Raw genomic sequence first — 19396 nt, 5'->3', positions numbered from 1 at the left:
GAAGGCCCTTGTTCCCTCACAAGGTTATAGTTCCCAGAGTTCCCTGGGAAAAGGAATTGACTACTGAACCACTCTTAAGAATTGTAACTCAGGAGAGTTGGGATCTCATAACAAGCCTCAGTGAGCTTAACAAACCGCAGTTCCCAGGATTCTTGGGGGAATCCATGCCTGTTTAAAGTGGTTTGATACTGCTTTCAGTGTATAGTACAGATGGACCATTTGTCTACATGGGAATGGGTATTACATTTCCAAAGCAGGAAGAGCCAAACTATCCTATTTTTGTCCCCAAATGCCCAGTGCTTTCCTTGGTCTGTTTACATGAAGAGCAGCACGGGGCCTTACTTTGAGCAAAGGTGCCAAATGTCATGTTAAGTTACAAGGTGGAGGCATTTAATTGTGCGGAGACTCCATACTGACCCTTTTGCCAAACGTGTCAAGATGGAACTTTAACAAAGTGAATCTGCCTTTCTTAAGGTTGAATCCAGCCTAGTTTCTCATACAAGTGAATTCTTAAGTAAGAAGCTATTCCCCCTCCTCAACACCAAGTTAATTCAGGATATAATTCTGAGTCATTTGGACACTGGGGGCCTTAGAAAAGAAATTTGAGGACCACACAGGTTTTGATGCAGGAGGAAGCTTGTTATAAGCCCGTTGTGCACTAAATGTAAAGGAAGGTGTTGGGCCAACCTTCACTAAACTAATGCACTGGATGGTGCTGATGGGAGTTGTAGTCTGAAACATCTGGAGGGCACTTGATTGGCAAAGGTGCATTAGACAAACAAGGACTGACCTAATGGTGTACAGACTACTACATGGGTAACCAACACCATGTTGGCTACCCTTGGAGTACTAACTCTTACAGCAGAAATGAGCAGGCTCCAGGACTTGAAGGTTCCACTAAAATAGAGACTGGGTTTTTGAGTGTATCGGTGGATAAAGGAATAGGCTGCCCCTATATTGGTTCACAGGTGGCGCTGTGGGTTAAACCACAGAGCCTAGGGCTTGCCGATCAGAAGGTCAGCGGTTCGAATCCCTGCGAAGGGGTGAGCTCCCGTTGCTCGGTCCTTGCTCCTGCCAACCTAGCAGTTTGAAAGCACGTCAAAGTGCAAGTAGATAAATAGGAACCGCTCTGGCGGGAAGGTAAACAGCGTTTCCGTGCGCTGCTCTGGTTCACCAGAAGTGGCTTAGTCATGCTGGCCACATGACCTGGAAGCTGTATGCCAGCTCCCTCGGCCAATAAAGCGAGATGAGCACCAAAACCCCAGAGTTGGCCAGAACTGGACCTAACCGTCAGAAGTCCCTTTACCTTTACCTTTAAGCACATATTAAGCCCAGGATTTTGTTGTCAGTACCACATCACTCCTTGCAACTACTGCTTGTGTGTTTTTCTGAGTGCATACAGGGTGGAAAGAGGAAAGTATGTTGTATGTTAAAGCCTTCTCTATATAAAAGAATTTTACTGGGAGATAAAATGTTCAGTTGATAGACAGTACATCTCAGGATGGTCCTGATTAAGCAGAAGTGAGGAAGGAACCACATGTTATGGAGGCGCACCCTTGTTTCACAAATATGTACAAATATGTTTCACACATATGTTAACACAAATGCAAGGGTGAGGAGGAGCATGTGCAGGAAAGAAGTGGCAGCTTGGAGGGGTGCATAACTCTCCACACCTGCTAGCTCTCCACTGTCATCTGCTTCCAACCCCTGGAATATTAGCATGTGTGATCAACATAAGAAGCTGCTTTATAGTACTGGTCCAACTAGCATAGTCCTGTCTGCACTAGCTGAGGGCAGCTCTCCAGGGTTTCAGGTGGGAGTCTTCTTCAGACGTACCTGGAAACTGAACCCTGGGACTGTTCACATGCAAAGAATGCATTCTGCCATTGAGCTATGGCCCTTCCCCAGAGATCTGAGAACCCAGTCTTTGCTCCCCAACCCACATGCGTCTCCTACTACATGCTGAATCCCATTAATTTCAGAGGAATCCAACTCTCACTGCTTAGGAGACAGGGGTGCAAGTTTACATGTGCCTCCTGCACTAACTTGTTCATTGCCTTCCAGTATTTAAATACTGGAACAACTAGCAGGATCGTGCCTGCTGGTGTAAGATTCAGAAGGAAATGTGATATATAGTTAGGGCTGCCGGATAGTGTTACTGCCAAGCATTGGAGCAAAGTGCGCATTACAATGGATAGCGAGGATAGTTCCTGGAACTCAGTGTAGGTATTTCTGTCCTCTTGAACAGGAACAGTTGACTAGAGTATCCACTAGCAATGCTGCATCCTTCAACCTCCCTTCCTCCTTGCAACTCTATTCTATAGAGCTGAGGTTTGCTTTCTGAAGCAGCTTGTCACGCAAGCTCCACCTGCTGAAATCTCTTCTGCACAACTATTAAAGGTGCAGGAGTCCTGTCCTTTTTTTGCTTCTGGCCATCCTAGTTCTCTTCTCACTGTCCCTGGAAATGCCAGAGATTGAACTCAGAACCTTCCCCATTAAAGCATATGCTCTGCTATAGCCTGGTACGGCTCAGTGCAAACTTGCTCTAGTGAGAGATGGGAAGGTGTCAAGCTTCAGGCTTGGGTGCTCACTTTTTACTACCAGGTAGCATGAGGAACTAGATTCCTCCTGCTTTCGGCAGCAATCTATGTGCTCGAGCATCTCCTTTGCTGCCAGGGAGCATGGGAAATATTGTTTACGATGCATTCCAGTTCAATTCACCGAGACAAGCAAGGACTGGGAACTCCATTTTCCATGTGTCCCAGTGGCAACAATAGCACTGAGGCCTAAGCCTGAGGCCTCTCCAGTGCTTTTTATAAACTATATAGTGATTTGAACTTTAAGGATGGATAAGCCATTATGAAGAATGTAGGGCTTTTAATTGGTGCACAGTAATTAGAGCTACGTGGGACGCAGGTGGCGCTGTGGGTTAAAGCCTCAGCGCCTAGGACTTGCCGATCGAAAGGTCGGCGGTTCGAATCCCTGTGGCGGGGTGCGCTCCCGCTGCTCGGTCCCAGCGCCTGCCAACCTAGCAGTTTGAAAGCACCTCCGGGTGCAAGTAGATAAATAGGGACCGCTTACCAGTGGGAAGGTAAACGGCGTTTCCGTGTGCGGCTCTGGCTCGCCAGAGCAGCGATGTCACGCTGGCCACGTGACCCGGAAGTGTCTCCGGACAGCGCTGGCCCCTGGCCTCTTAAGTGAGATGGGCGCACAACCCCAGAGTCTGTCAAGACTGGCCCGTACGGGCAGGGGTACCTTTACCTTTACCTTTACCTTTACCTTTCATTAGAGCTACAATCCTAAGCACAAAGTCTTGGGTAGAATTGGAATACAAGGGTGATATGAAAGATTTAGCAAAATAACAACATCTGCTGGATATTCTCTTAGTTTTTTGGGATGGAAACTTGCAATTTTGATTCAGCGGAAATATTTTCTGAAGTTCTACATACTGCCATTATTTTCCCTGGCTGCTATAGCTTCAGCACCATTCCTGTCCTCCCACTCTCTGAGTTGCTACTTCTCCTTTCTTGGTTTTTAAGGGATCACATGGTGAAGAGGATGGCACTAGAATGTCATGTATCCAATCAGATTGATCGCAACTAAGAGAGGAAGTGCAAATGGAACATAAGAAGAGGCCCTGCTGGATCAAATCAAAGGCCCATCAATATTTTTGCATTCTTTTTCATAAGGAATGCCAAAAAAATACCATAGGGGAGATATTTTTCAGCTTTTCCAAAAGTGCTTATAGAAACTGTGAGTAGCCAAAGCATGTGAAAGTCGCCAATATTTTTCTAGAATATATAGATTATACATTCATATCATATGTTTAAACCACTCACATACCACTTTTAACTGTCATGGACAATCCTGGAAACTGTAGTTTTTAAGGGGTTTGGGAATTGTAGCTCTATGAGATCAGCATCTTTAACAAACTAAGGTTCCCAGGTTCCTCTGGGGGTATCATAATGCTTTAAATGTGTGGTGTGGATATGACCTTATCAGCTTTGGGAATGTTAACACTGTCTATGAGCATGATGCCATACACTTAAAGCAGAGACAGTAGAAATTGCTTTAGCTTTGATGCCTAGTTCCTTGATCCAATAGCTGTAATGTGATATTTAATCACTGTTTCCCTGTTTCATGTGCATGAACCTTGAGTCACCTTAGCATGAAAGCCAGTATGAAGACATGGTACGTATAATAAATCCACAAGTAAAGCAAGCTGTTGGGTGGGGAGAAGTACTGGGGAAATATGTGTAAATATAATCACATCCATATTATTATATACACTGAAACTGAGCCAACTATTTACAAGTAATGAAATACACAGTAGGTATTCTGGTTTCTTTTTCGGAATAATCGCCTTATCCAAACATGTAGCTGACAAACACATAATGGCCTGGAAGCAACAAAGGTTTCCATAGAAAAGGAAATGCTAAACTGTGCTCAACCCAAGAGACGGCTGAGGTTCCTTTCTTAGGTTGTATTACGCAACTCAGCAAAGGCGTCCAAATGTTTTGGATCAATGAGCCTGTGTCAATTTTCAACGTATTTTGTTGTGTCTCAGTTTATAGAGTTTGTTTGCTGAACTCACTTCCTGATTTACAAAGCCTGGATCCAACTGGGAAGGGAGTTTTATTTTCAGGCCATGGCGGGACACTGCTTGGTGACATCACCAAGGAACCGTTTTCAAGGACAATACTCAGAGTAGATCAGTTGAAATTAATTAACCCAAGTTAGTCATGTCCTTGAACTTCAATGGGTCTGCTTTGAATAGCACTAGCACTTCATTGAAGCCCAATTGTGTCTTCCTTCACTAAAATAAGGGGTGGTGGTATACCTTTCATAGAGTTAAACCTATATCATCTTTCTTTGGCTCACAGCATTATTATTAAGCTTAACAAAGCTTCCAAATTGGCAGATGTTGTTGCATGGCAACGAAAAGGAGGATGAGCCACACCTGCCATTTTCAATCCCTAAAAGCCAGGGGTGAGGATTGAATGCTGCATGTCTGTGTCATTCTGCTCACGCTGCTTTTAACCATGACAGGATGCTCTAGTCAGAGAGCAGGTGAAAAGAGAGGCGAAAGAAGCTGCCTTGAGCCATCTAGCTGAGTCTTATCCACACTGACTGGCCCTCCAGGGTTTCAGATAAGCTTGCATTTGATTGAGCCTGGGGCCTCTTGCATGCAAAGGAGATGTTCTACCACTGAGCTACAGCTCTTCCCAGGGTTTCTATGTCCCTCATGCTGCTGTTCCCAATGACACGAGAGTGCAGGTATCAGATCAGTCAGCTGCAGAATTTTGATCTAATGGAGAACCAGTCTATTGTAGACCATGGCCAACAAATCACTGCAAGAAAAACATCACCATATAATAAACACTGTATATAATAAGCCTTCGACTAATCCTGACGAAAGCCTGCAGAACAGGTTTGAATTGTGTACCTTGTTTTGCAGCTGAGACAACCGTCGGAAAGTCAGTTACTCCAGCAGAATCCTTTTGATTAGGAGCTACGAGTATCATGGCCAGCGTGGGATTAAGTGGCCTGCTCATTCATATACAGATATTCAACATGGGGGCTGGGTTAGGGGCCCACAGTAGATAGTTGCTATACTGATTATAGGAGCTGCATACTACTGAAAAACGGATTGAGGGTATCCCTGTATTTGAAGAGTGATAGGTTCTTAGATGCCATTTCTGTGATAAGACCCACAAAAAAGTTTGGGGAAAGTGTGAGGAAAATTCAGGTCCAGCTTAGGACCGGTTTATAAATTCTCCTAAGGTGTAAAATAGTGGCCTGGAAAAAAACCAATATTTTTTAAAAAAAATAATTACCATTATTCATCCAAAATCCCATGCTATTCCGCGCTCGCGCCCCTGAGGTAGATGCCAATTTGGAGGAAGACAATGCAAGAGAGAGAGAGAAAGAAAGTGGTTGGTATTCAATGCCTGCTATTCTTTCAAACAGGTCTACCCAGCAGGGCCTGTTCAGGTCAAATAGTGCACATTTGCCTTTAAACCTACATCCTTGCTTGGCCATGCCAAGCCTGGTTCGGGTTAGGTTAGTAGCCTATGTTACACATGCCTCTGATCATGTGTCGGCCATCCCTTTGCCCTCAGCACTCTTGAAGCATGCAGGCGGTGGTAGCTGCTGGCGGCCGCGGCGAACCACATTTCTCTGAGGCGATAGGTTTCCCTGTGTAGTCAACACACAAGGGGCTTCGTGTCCGCATTCCCTCTCCACACATTTGAGAACAGGGGGACCAAGGCCCCATCTGCCAGATGGGGCACGGGAAGTCACTGCAGGGCTTGATGTCCTCAGGCTTGAGGGATTTGTTGCAGGCTGAGGAAGCCTGCCCTTCCACATCCAGGCACTCCACTGCTCGTCTCTGCCAGCCAGAGCCGCACGATTTCGAGCACTCGGACCAGTCTCCCAGGACCCACTGTGACGTTAGCATGGGCTTGATTACGTTGGCCAAGTTCTTCTCCTTGCTCTTCTGTTTGCTGAAGTGGACGTCCTTGGGGATAAAGAAGGTGTATCTCACCCTTGGGGGGAACAGCTCAGCGGAAACGGTCAACACCTGGACTGTAAGTGGCTCCGGGAGCTTCTGGAAACTTTGGATGCGTTCCAGGGTGGTAAGAGAGCCACTGTATCTCAGTACAGTCCCCTTGATGAAAATGTCTTCTTCCATAGCTGAAATGGCAAGGTTTCCATTCAAGAGGTATCTGCCATCCAGGGTTTTCAGGGCTAAATAGTTTTGGTCAGGCCACACCCCTCGGCGACCGTGTTGCTTGATGTCAATATTGGTTGCTCCTGCGGGGATTGTGACAATGTCGTTGTATCCAAATCTGTGGAGACCAAAGAGACATGTTTGTTTGTTGTATTAATACTGTGGTGGCCTCTGGCTTTAAACAATAAAAAAATTCATTTATTCATTCCTCCATGGTCAGATAATTTTGTTACGTCCGTGGTTTTTAAAGACTTGTTTTTATTTCAAATTTCAAATAATTATTTCATACCATTTTATGCAAATGCTTTTAAAAATTAAGTGGCATGAAGTAAATATTTCCAAATAAATAATAAAATAAACCATTAATATGTATTCTGTCTACCACAGAATGAAATTGGCTTAAGTTGTCATCTCTCCCAAGCTACCCTTAGGAACTGTGGCTATGTCAGGGGACAAAGGACCGCTAAAGGGAATGCCTAGCACCCTCACCAAACCTGTAAGTCCCAGGATTCTTGGAGGTGGGGGAGAGAGGGGTGATAATTCAAAAGCTGTTAGGGCTGTTGCTGCATCAGGTGCAGCATCCTAGAAATGTAGCAGAAGCCAGAGAGACACTTCATTTCCCAAGAAAAGAGGGAATTGGATAGGGCAAAAACAATGAGTTTTGATCATAAATGCAATTTTTTTAATTTTTTTTTTTACAATTCCTTTACAGTGGTACCTCAGGTTACATACGCTCCAGGTTACAGACTCTGCTAACCCAGAAATACTGCTTCAGGTTAAGAACTTTGCTTCAGGATGAGAATAGAAAATTGTGCTCTGGTGGTACGGTGGCAGCAGTAGGCCCCATTAGCTAAAGTGGTACTTCAGGTTAAGAACAGTTTCAGGTTAAGAACAGACCTCCGAAACGAATTTAGTACTTAACCTGAGGTACCATTGTATATATTCCTATCACAAATGCCTGGATGAAGTATTGAAAGAATATTGCTATCTGCCTGAACTTCAAGGTGTGTATCTCACTTGAGGGTTGTTGGAGAACTAGGCTGACATATCCTTAACAATGGTAGCTGGCAGATCCTTGTTCTTGCTTGCACATCAGAGCTGTTTGTGGATTCCCCAGCTCATTTACACAGCCCATGCCCCACTGGTAGGAACATACACTGAATGGCAGCAGCTCTCCTGGGCTTTAGGTAGGATTCTCTCCCAGCCCTACCTGGAGAAGCTGGGAAGTGAACCTGAAATCTTCTGCATGCTGTCACTGAGCTGCTGTTGCTGCTGCTGTTATTATTACTTCACAACAGAAAGCCATCAAAATAGCATACAAAATAAAAGTGGAATAATACACAAGCTCTCAAAACAATAACACCATTCCTACAAACTCCAGAAACAGCACAACAAATTTATTCAGCTACAAAATTGACCATGGCCCCTTCTGCAAAGAGACCCTCCCCTGTCCTCAGCAGGGAAACTACTTTATACATTGGTTGATCTATCTTATTACTGTTTGCACTGATGGGCAGTGCCTCTCGGGGGATACAGACAGGGAACATTCCTAGCTGTGCCTGAAGACGCCAGGAACTGAAACCAGGGCCTTCTACATGCAAAGCTACGGGCTTTCCCCTTTGATCTATGATTTTTGTGCTTCTGCAGCACCATCTTTAAATCCAGCTCCAGAACCATATTAAACAAGGAATCAGGTCAGCTATCGCCTCCTATGCAGTCTTCCTCTGGTCTACCCTGCCCTCGCCCAACCATCTCCCTCCTTCACAATACTAGGATTGGATTGGCTCCAGTTGCCCTGGTCTGCCTCGTACTTAGATTTGTTGAGTGAGCCAGATATTTTCTTGCAAGTTGAGCCGTTGCCACCGCAAATCCCACACTTGTCTAACTTCTTGGGCGAACCAATGATGTGGTCACAGCCAGCCTTGATGCACTGCCCACTCACGCAAACAGAGAGGGTGTCGGGTGCACAGAGGGTCCCATCAGCTACCTGAAACAAAAACAAAGCAAGAGCAAAGTGAGGTTCCATTGCCCTTCTCTGTGATACCATGATTTAGGACAGGCATCCCCAAACTCGGCCCTCCAGACATTTTGGGACTGCAACTCCCATCATCCCTGACCACTGGTCCTGTTAGCTAGGGATGATGGGAGTTGTAGTCCCAAAACATCTGGAGGGCCGAGTTTGGTGATGCCTGATTTAGGATAATCCCAGTCTGCTAAAATGTACATACAGTTTGCACATAATTCATTTTTTTGCTTCTTCGTTTAGTTGCAAAAAGAAGCTCAAATGTGCTGTAACTAGAATATTAAGAAAAGTGAATAAGATGGATTATAATTGGAAATTGTTTTAGTTTAATAATGATATTGGAAAGCTGTTACTTTCAACTACAAGGAAACTCAGAAGGGAGGGACTAGAGGAAGTCAACCAAGATGTTTAAAAGGTTGGATTTGTAAAGAATTAAGTTTGCTGTTATTGTTTATTTGTTTATTGTTCCTTTTTTCTTTTTTCATTCATTCATGTATTTTTCTTTTTTTCTTTTTTTTCCTGTTTTTGTGTGTCATTCTGCTTTGTGTTTTTTGTTATAATTGTGGAAAATCTAATAATTTTTTTTTAAAGTGCTGTAACTGCTCAAAGGGATTTTGAGGTTACTTTCAGAGCAAGAGCAAGTCTTACTTTGGACTCAAACACTTTGAATTGACGGGTTCCCCCTTTAGCCCGGCAGAACAGCTTGCAGCGGTCGCGAGGTGACACCCCTGTGTACATGGGGACCCACTCCAGCAGATTCCCATTTGTGTCTGTATAGTTGTAACTGTCATACTTTTCACACTGTTGCTCTCGAAAACTCTTGCCTGGAAAGGAAAGGAAAGGCATCTGATTGCACATGAAGGCATGGAAGCCCAGAAAAACAGCCATAGCCATCCTGGCTAGTAGCCATTGATAGCTTTCTCCTCCATGAATTTTCCTAATCCTCTTTTAAAGCCATCTAGGGTTCTCTGTGACATGCTTCTGTAGCAAGTCCTGATCTTGTTCGTGTTAAAGGGCATAGCTAGACTGCAGCCATCGGTCATGTTCACATCATACATTGGAAGCTCTATGCTATCACGTTAGACCAGAGCTTTCCAAACTTTTCATGTTGGTGACACACATTTTAGACATGCATCATTTCACGACACAGTAATTCAATTCTGCTAGCAAACCAGAGCTTAAACTAACCCCTTTCCAGCCCCAGGAGGAGGACGGGGAGCACTTGCTCGACACACCTTCACACTGCAGCCAACACACTAATGCATCGCTACACACAGTTTGGAAAGCTCTGTGTTGGACAGTCGCAGCTTCCCCCAAGGAATTCTGGGAGCTGCAGTTTGTTAAGTGTGTTGAGTGTTATTCAGAGACTCCTATTCTCCTCCCAGAGCTACAATCCTCAGAGTGGCTTAAAAGCAATCCCTCCTCCCAGGGAACTTTGGGAACTGTAGTTCTGGGAGGGCAATAGGGATCTCCTAGCAACTCTTAGCAGTCAATAGCAGACTACAGCTCCCAGAATTCTTTGGGAGAAACCATGATTGTTTAAAGTGATACCATACTGCTTTAATTGTATAGTGTGAATTTGGCCTTAAACTAAGTTAATAGTCATTCTGTCATTCCAGGGACCCCAAGTATTGTAGTTTTCGGGGGGGGGGCAATATTAATGCTCTCTAACAGGTCATTCTCTGCATCCTGACTAGACTAAAAATCCCAGGATTGATGACAGATAAAGCAATATAAAACTGACAAATGTCTGCAGTGTAGTTAACCCTTACAATATATTAGCTGATATCTTAACGGCTTCCTGCCCATCCTTACAATGGTTGCATTCTTGTCACAAGCTATTTCCCTTTGGTTGGGGTGGGGTCAGCTCTGCTTCTTCCTTCTGGAGTCAGTGGGAATTAAGGTTTGCCGGGAAACAGCTGATTACCATTCGGTGGGCATTCCTCAGTGTGGCATGATTCATACTTGACTCTTTGGCCTTCGCAGTATTTGCCTCCATTCTTGGGTGTGGGGTTGTCACACCCTCTTTCGGAGAAATGCACTCCTCCACCACATGTCCTGGAACATGGCCTCCATGGGCTCCAGGGGCCCCAGTTTCCATCCACTGCCGGCTGCAAAATACAAATCCCAGAGTTAAGGCCTTGATTCCAGCTGATTTGCCATTGGGAGGCTGCCCCAGCCCCCATCATCATGGCAGACAGAAGACCAACTTGCCCCCATCCATTGGCCAGCAATGAGGAATTTGCTCCAATGCTGGCTTTCCCTCTTCCCTCCCTGGTCCTCTTTCCTTTTGTATCATGTCTACTGGATTTGTATAGCAATTAGAAATTTTTGCATGCTTTCGTTAAATATAAGATGATGATGATATCAGGCATGAAGGGAAGATACACGATCCCTGTATATTTTTCCATGTGAGTGGGAAGGTGTTCCTGTGTTTATAATTTTGAAATGGCAGGAAGAGAAAGGGGTACAAACCCTGTCTGGAGGAGAGGTCATAGAAACTGTGTTATTCAAGTGTTATTTGGCCTTTAATAAGAGGTGGGCTGCCTGCTTCTCACTAGATGATTACCTCAGGCATCACTGTGTCTTGGGCCACACAGTGTCCATCCAAACACATCTTCTCTGCCCCACAGGGTGTCCCATCTGCCCAGGGCAAGCTGCCATTCCTGGTGTGGCACAGGCGCTCCCCTGCCTCCAGCTTACACCAGAGCTGGGAACAGATGTCCTCCTGCGTGGTGTTTGGGCAGTGTCGAAACTCCTTGCCAAAGATCTGCTGGCACTGATGATCAAGGTTGTATAGGGGGACTTGGCCTGGAAGGTCTGTGGGGAGGGCAATGGGTTCGGCAGGTTTGTCAAGCAGGCAGTCACCTGGTGAGGGAGAGAGGTAAAGAAGGTCACACCAAAGGCTGCTTTTTATTCATTTCAATAATGGATAATAAGGATTTCAAAGGATGGTTGTATTTTGGCTTGCATATTGTTTAGGAAAGTGTGAATCAGGTAGGTATGCTTTTAAATGTGTATGGAATCAGCTTCCCAGCTACTGCACAGCCAAAGTCAAATCGCATACATAACAAAGTCTGTATTCCAATTGGAAATAACACCAAATCTAGAGAAGCTAAGGATTTCCTTGCATAAGAACAACCTGCTGGATCAGGCCAATGACCCAATGAGTCCAGCATTCTGTTCTCACAGTGGCCAAGCAGATAGATGCCTGTGGGAAACTCACAAGCAGGACTTGAGCACAAGGGCACTTGCCCCTCCTGTGGTTTCCAGTAACTGTGTTCAGAAGCATTGATGCCTCCAACCATAATGGCTAATAGCCACCTACAGTGGTGCCCCGCAAGACGAATGCCTCGCAAGACGGAAAACCCGCTAGACGAAAGGGTTTTCCGTTTTGGAGGTGCTTCGCAAAACGAATTTCCTATGGGCTTGCTTCGCAAGACGAAAATGTCTTGCGAGTTCCTGCGGGGTTCCCCCCCCTTCTTCTAAGCCGCTTATCTGCTTATCCGCTAAGCCGCTAAAAGCCGCTAAAAGCCGCTAATAGCGCTAATCCGCTAAGCCGTCAATGGGCTTGCTTCGCAAGACGAAAAAACCGCTAGACGAAGAGACTCGTGGAACGGATTAATTTCGTCTTGCGAGGCACCACTGTACTCTCCTCCATAAATTTGCCCAATCCTTTGTTTTTTAATTTTTAATTTTCAATGCAAAATTACAACAAAAATTACAAAGATAAAATCCAGAAAAAACAAACAAAAATAAAGCAAAACAAAACAAACAGAAACAAACGCACACACACACAAACCTACAGAGAAAACCATCATCATCATAATCTTTACGTACATATACACATATTTACTTCTGTACATATACACATATTGACTTCCTTCCTCTGTTTTGAGACCTCAAATTTTTTAATCTTTCTGAATTGTTGTGTCTAATGTAAATTACCTCTGTCTTTATACCCTTTGCACCGTTTTTCAATTTCTTTAACCCTGCAAAGCTTAATTAGTTACATACCGATATACTTACTCCAGAACAATGTTTTTTTCATATATTCTTTAACACAATCCCATTCTTTTGCTAATTTTTGGTCTGATTGTCCCCTTAAGAACATAGCTGTCAACCTTTCCCTTTTTTTGCAAGGAATCCTATTTGGAATAAGGGAATTTCCCTTAAAAAAAGGGAAATGTTGACAGCTATGCTTAAGAATGCTGTGAATCTTGCCAAATTTATATATTCACAAAGTTTAATTTGCCATTCTTTTATTGATGGGATTTTTTGATTGATGGGGGGGGGGGGAATGCCCAATCCTCTTTTAAAACCATCCATGCTGGAGGCCATCTCTACCTCCTGTGGGAGCAACCATCACTGTTTAACTATGCACTGCATGAAGAAGTACTTTGCTTTACCTGTCCTAAAACCACAAAACTGTAGCACATGAAAAGTTGCAAAAGTGTTCAGATTCTGACACATGGCGGATCTTGAGTTTGGCATTGACTAAATGCCTTGTGCAACTGAAGAGGGAGAAACCACAATATTGTCAGAGGAGGGTGTACCCTGAGATGTAATCTTGACATTACCAAGGAGTTTCTAATAGCCATTCTCAAAAGATTGATAGGCATCAATGGGACTGTCCCAGCAGACATCTGAAAAGGATAGCAAGTTTGATACCTACCGTGCCCTCCATCCAGAAATTCTGTGATGTGCATGGCACTGCAAGGGGACCATGGCAGAGTCTTGTTTAAGTGGATGAACAGAGGGGCCATCATGTGATGCTTCCCTAAGGTCCCAAAGTTCTTCTCACAGGCCTTGGAATCGTCATGAGGCATGCTGAGTACATGCCCTGGAATGAAAGAGCATAGAAACAGGAGGTGAATGAGCTATTCCTGCCTTTCTGAACTGATAATGGTCCTTGGAGATGGCTTCATTGCCCTAAATTCCTTTGCAACTGTCTCTTCCATCCCCAAACAAAGTGCTGTAATACCCTACTAAACTTTTTTCCAAGTCTGCCATCTGAAAGCTGGGCTCACCCTGTACAAAAAAAGCCACTGAAAATAAAAAGTTACCCTAAAACAAAGCTTCGATTTTCAGTGCCATGATCCCCATTAAATGGTAAATGGACCCCTGACCATTAGGTCCAGTCGTGGCAGACTCTGGGGTTGTGGCGCTCATCTCACTTTATTGGCCAAGGGAGCCGGCATACAGCTTCCGGGTCATGTGGCCAGCATGACTAAGCCGCTTCTGGTGAACCAGAGCAGCGCACGGAAACGCCGTTTACCATCCCGCCAGAGTGGTACCTATTTATCTACTTGCACTTTGATGTGCTTTTGAACTGCTAGGTTGGCAGGAGCTGGGACTGAGCAATGGGAGCTCACCCCGTCGCAGGGATTTGAACTGCTGACCTTCTGATCGGCAAGTCCTAGGCGCTGTGGTTTAACCCACAGCACCACCGCGTCCCTATTATCCCCATTATGCAATAAGAAAAGCTGAATTTTGAAACCTGCGTTTTGCAAAGCTGCAGGTTTTCTATTTTTGCAGCAGTGCACATGGCAATAAAAAACTTGTTCAGCAACTACTTGGGAAACAACTGTAGCTCAGTGATTGAGAACATGTCATGCAGGCAGACATGTTCAATTCAGGTTCAATTCTCATCACAGGACTGGGGAAGTATTTTGGCAGCCATTGCCAGTCAGTGCAGACAATATTGAAGCAGATGACCAGTGTTCAGACTCCGTAAAAGACAGCTTCTGAGATTCCATTGGCTTCCTAAATTTCGGCAGTCATTGTTTAAAGAAATGCAAGTTAATATTTCCAACTATGAGGGCTAGAAAAGGGTGGTGGTGTTTTTTTTTTTAAGAATGGCACTATGATGGGCTTCCTCCCGCCTGCTGTGCACATCAATAAGGGCATGGTAACTACCTAGTTCATGGGCCAAGGTGTAGGCTGCCTGGAGACCCTCATCTTCGATCACAGAACAGCTCTTGTTTGGGTTGCACATGGTGCCTGTCTCAGCCACTCCAAGGGTCCTGCAACCCTGGTGTCCACAGAAATCCTGTGAGTGAGAAAATGAAACAGAAACTAGTACACAAAGGAAACAGAGCCACCAATAGACCTCTCACACAACAATGTAAATGAACAGATCGTTCCACACTTGAAAGGAACTGATGTTTCAGTGGGGCAGCACCTGCCTTCTGGAACTGCCCTTCCCCTCAACATCAAGGCAATCAGTATTTTAATGCTGGTTCTAAATGTGTTTTTATTGTATTATAACTATTGTTTTTACCTACATTGTTTTTATTACTTTGTGTTTTAAAATTGTTTTTAAAATTGTAAGTTGCCTTGAATCCCAGATTGGGATTTTTAAAAAAAGCTATAGCCCTGAGGTTTTTCTTAGGTCAACTTGTTTTTTAACTTCTGGTTTTTACCAATAATTTTAAGTATATTTCATGTAAGCCACTGAGAGTTTTGGTTTTTTAAAACCCCCCACATCAATTAAGCGGTATACAAATCCTGTTTTTAAAAGCAAATAGTGAAGAGGCCCACCTAATAGCTATTCTGTTATCTTTTTAGTGCCAGGGAAACGTCTCGTCATTCTCCAAGGGCTTTTTGAACTTCTTGTAATTTGTTAATTCTTTTAAGCTACTGTGAGGGTTTTTTCATAGAACTGCAGAATTTTGGATTTGGACGGTACCCCCAAGGGTCATCGAGTCCAACTGCCTGGAATGCAGGAATTGCAGCTCAAGAGTTCCTAGCAGATAGCCTCCAGTGAAGGAGAGTCCACCACTCTCTCCCTTCCTCTCTTGTTGTGTGTTTCAGTTGCTGGCTTTGCTATATTATTTTATCAAATGGTATTGTTTTCAATCTTCCTGTTAGTCCAGCCTTCTAAACAAACCCTTATGTCAGACAATTCCCATCATCCCTGACCACTGGTCCTGTTAGCTAGGGATGATGGGAGTTGTAGTCCCAAAACAGCTGGAGGGCTGAGTTTGGGGATGCCTGCCTTATGTATTTGGTGTGTGTGTGTGTCATCCCTAATACAGTGGTACCTCTGGATGCAAACAGGATCCGTTTCGGAGCACCGTTTGCATCCTGAAGCGAATGCAACCTGCGTCTGCGCATGTCGCAATTCGTCGCTTCCGCACATGCGCATGATGTCATTTTGAGCATCTGGGCATGCGCGAGCGGTGAAACACGGAAGTAACACGTTCTGTTACTTCCGGGTCACTGCAGAGCATCACCTGAAATCGCGCAACCTGAAGCATATTCAACCTGAGGTATGACTGTAGATATTTACTGCAAGTGTACTCTTATCACAAACATTTTGATATGAATGCAGATGCTGTTTCCCACTCTGCATACAGTTCAGACTTCTAACGGTCATTTTTCTGGTTGCCTATTGCAAAGAGGAAAAAATGGCAACGTAACAAAGGGTGCTTCCAGATGACCTCTTTATTGAACCATCACCCTGGTTTGTTTGCAGGGAGATTAGACAACGTTGGCCTCTGAGCAATTCTGCCTACACACCTGACTGCAAGCGTCTACACACCTGTCTCGTTAACAAGACTGCCGTGTCATAGTGCTCCGGGAGACGGTCACTTGCAGGGTTGAACTGCTGCTGCCACTCGCAGAAGTTCCGTAGCATGAGCCCTCCGTTGTCAGACACTTCTGGCCCAACCTTCTCATCTTCCACCACCACCACCTTCACCACCACCAAACTTATGGAGTTCTTCAGGCTGGGGTGCTTGTAGATCTGAGCAGCCACAGACATCAAGGTGAGGATGTGATTCTGAAACATAGAAGCAGCCAAGGGAGTCAAGGCAGGGAATGATATCTCATTCTTCATTCAGGGGGGTGATACTCTGCATTCTACAGAGGGATCTATTTTGTTTTTTGTTTCATTTTTTTATTGATTTTGACAAATATAACATAAAACATACAAAAGAAAACACATTACAATACTAAAAATAAAAAAATAAAAAATATATAAACACATATTCCTTCTAAAGTTCATTTTAATTTCCATTGTTAAATGACTTCCTCGAATCCCCCCTAACTGAATTTCATTATATCCCTTGTAACAGCGCTCCTCTTCTTTCTAAACATAAAATTAACTCTCAGTTTACTATCTTCTAGTCTTTTCTTGATGTTCAAAATCCATAATGCTTAACAAACCATTCTTATTTTATTCCTAAGCCTATTTAATATTTTCAAGTGACTTCAAATTATCTTATATTACAATATTTGGCTAAATAGTCTTTAAATTTCATCCAATCTTCTTGATACTCCTTTCTGGTCGCGGATTCTTCCAGTCAGGTCAGCTACCTCCAAAAAGTCCAACATCTTCATCTGCCAATCTTCTACTGTCGGTATTTCTTGAGATTTCCATTTTTTAGCTAATAGCAGTCTTGCTGCTGTAGTGGAATACAAAAACAATCTAACATCTTTTTTGGGCAATTCCAATCCTATTATTCCAAGTAGAAATGTTTCTTAAGGTTTCTTAACAACAGAGGGATCTATTTTGAGGGTTTGGTTTGGAAGCCGTGAGCTGGTACAGAAGTATCCAAAATGCATTACAAAAAGGAGAGGGGCAAGTTGTGTTTTTGGTTGCTCTTAAATATCCCTTAGAGCAGCGACTGGGAACCTGTGGCGCTCCAGATGTTGCTGGACTGTAACTCCCATCATCCCTGACCATGGACAGTCATGACAGCTGCTGATGGGAGTTGGAGTCAGCCATATCTGGAGTACGAATTGTGCTTTACACAATGAATAGGGGGTGAAGGAGTTACCACACAGATCGTATTTTAAATATTGATTCCAAGCCATTTTTGCCTTCACTCTAACTGAAAGGTAATTTAAAGTTTCGAAGAACGTGCGTACTGAGCTGTCAAAGAAAATATGTCCAGAGACATGTAACAGACAGCTTAATCCTGGGTGCAAATAATTTAAGCCACCCTTCTTTTTGTGACTTCCTTCCCACCCCTCCAAAACAATCCGGATAGGATTGTTTGCTTTGCAGAGGCAATGACAGCAAATGTTTGCCTTGCAGGATCAATTTGCCTTCAGTAAAGAGGACTATTCACTTTCCAGAAGCCTTTGTATGGCGACCCCCCAGCGAGATGCTCTCTTCTTTAATGACTCAACAAGATGCATTGTCTAGCATAAGATAACCTGTTGAAACTTCATAAGGTAAAGGATCCCTGAACGGATGGGGTGTGGCACTCATCTCACTTTTCTGGCTGAGGGAGCCGGCGTTTGTTCACAGACAGCTTTCTGGGTCGTGGCCAGCATGACTAAAACAGCTACTGGCGCACGGAGGGCTGTGATGAATGCCAGAGCACACGGAAAAACCATTTACCTTCCTGCCACAGCGGCACCTATTTATATACTTGCACTGGTGTGCTTTTGAAGTGCTAGGTTGGCAGAAGCTGGGACAGAACAATGGGAGCTCACATGGATTCAAACCACCAACCTTCCAATCGGCAAGCACAAGAGGCTCAGTGGTTTAGACCACAGTGCCACCCACATCCCTGAAACTTTGTGTCTGATACTAGTTGTGATGGGAGAATCTGGCAATTTCAGTTCTCTTCCTTTCTCGTTTTTCCAATCTTAAGCTTAGTTCTCCACATTTTTATGTTGGTTTGCAATAATAATAATAATAATAATAATAATAATAATAATAATAATAATAATGTCCTCCTGAAAATTAATCTATTTAGGTGCAAATTTCTCTGAATATACACATTTTCAATGCAATTTTGCCTAACTGTATTTTTGCAAAGCCATTCTCCCTAATATGTATTTTGGTACAATATATTCACTAATTTGTGCATTTCATGACATTTTACTCAAATATATGCTGCTTGGCTGGAGAACAGCATTGCAAAATTCTGTGTGTTGGGTTGGTCCACACATTGTTTCAGGTGAGTCTTGCATGTGAACTGAATTGAGTTTCTCCTTCATCTCTAGCTACTAGTGACATGGTTTTCCCTAGCTTGGCAAATACAGTTGAACACAGCAAGAGAAATGGAAGGCATCAAAAGATAATTGACACCCCTAATCCCCCCCTGATGCTGATAATTCTACTGTCTGAACTGCAATGTACCACAAGTACGAGATCAGAAGCAGTTAAAAAAGAGAGATGGTTATAAGGGTTGCCAATATTGGGGGGCTGTGGACATATTTGCAAAGCTGGGAAACTGTTGAGGGCACCGCACACCCACCCACCCACACCCACACCCACCCACCCACACCCCAACCTGTTCTATTGGTTGCAATAGAATGCTTCATTTGAGTCTAATTTCATTGTGTGGGAGGGGCTCTTATTGATTGGTGTTGACTTCAAGCCAGCATGGGATTAGCTACACTCCAGAGTTTCCAGTCAGGAACTCTGGAGAGTAGCTGATCTCTGCCAAAAATGGGGCTTGATTGGTGCTGACTTAAAGCCCCACATTCAGCAGGGACAGGCTCCACTCAAGAGCTCCCAAGTGGAAGCAATCTCAGCAGGATTGCCTTTGGTGCCAAACTTAAACAGTGAGAAATACAAGCTTCACTTGCCAAAGAATAATCACAGCACAGCAGAAGAAGGCTGTTGCCTTCATACCCTGCTTGTGAGTTTTCCAGAGGCACCTGCAAGGAAGGGC

The 19396-nt window shown here is 44.1% G+C and overlaps 1 protein-coding gene across 1 annotated transcript in view; it reads right to left on the bottom strand.

Moving 5' to 3' along the window:
• Positions 1–4225: 4225 nt before the first annotated feature.
• Positions 4226–19396, bottom strand: part of ADAMTS8 (ADAM metallopeptidase with thrombospondin type 1 motif 8) — a 34291-nt gene continuing 19120 nt past the window's right edge. Inside the window, exons 2-9 of the mRNA XM_083714450.1 lie at positions 16303–16542; positions 14676–14808; positions 13432–13599; positions 11326–11624; positions 10684–10867; positions 9405–9580; positions 8545–8720; positions 4226–6851 (exon numbers count right to left, since the gene is read on the bottom strand). Coding sequence (XP_083570576.1) covers positions 6119–6851; positions 8545–8720; positions 9405–9580; positions 10684–10867; positions 11326–11624; positions 13432–13599; positions 14676–14808; positions 16303–16542 — 2109 coding nt within the window. The 3' untranslated portion in view covers positions 4226–6118. The remainder of the gene's footprint in view (positions 6852–8544; positions 8721–9404; positions 9581–10683; positions 10868–11325; positions 11625–13431; positions 13600–14675; positions 14809–16302; positions 16543–19396) is intronic.

Source organism: Podarcis gaigeae (genome assembly GCF_964106915.1).
Source record: "Podarcis gaigeae genome assembly, chromosome: 15".
Classification (NCBI taxonomy): domain Eukaryota; kingdom Metazoa; phylum Chordata; class Lepidosauria; order Squamata; family Lacertidae; genus Podarcis; species Podarcis gaigeae.
Note: the sequence above shows the minus strand (reverse complement) of the source record. Positions and strands in the feature narration are given on the sequence as shown.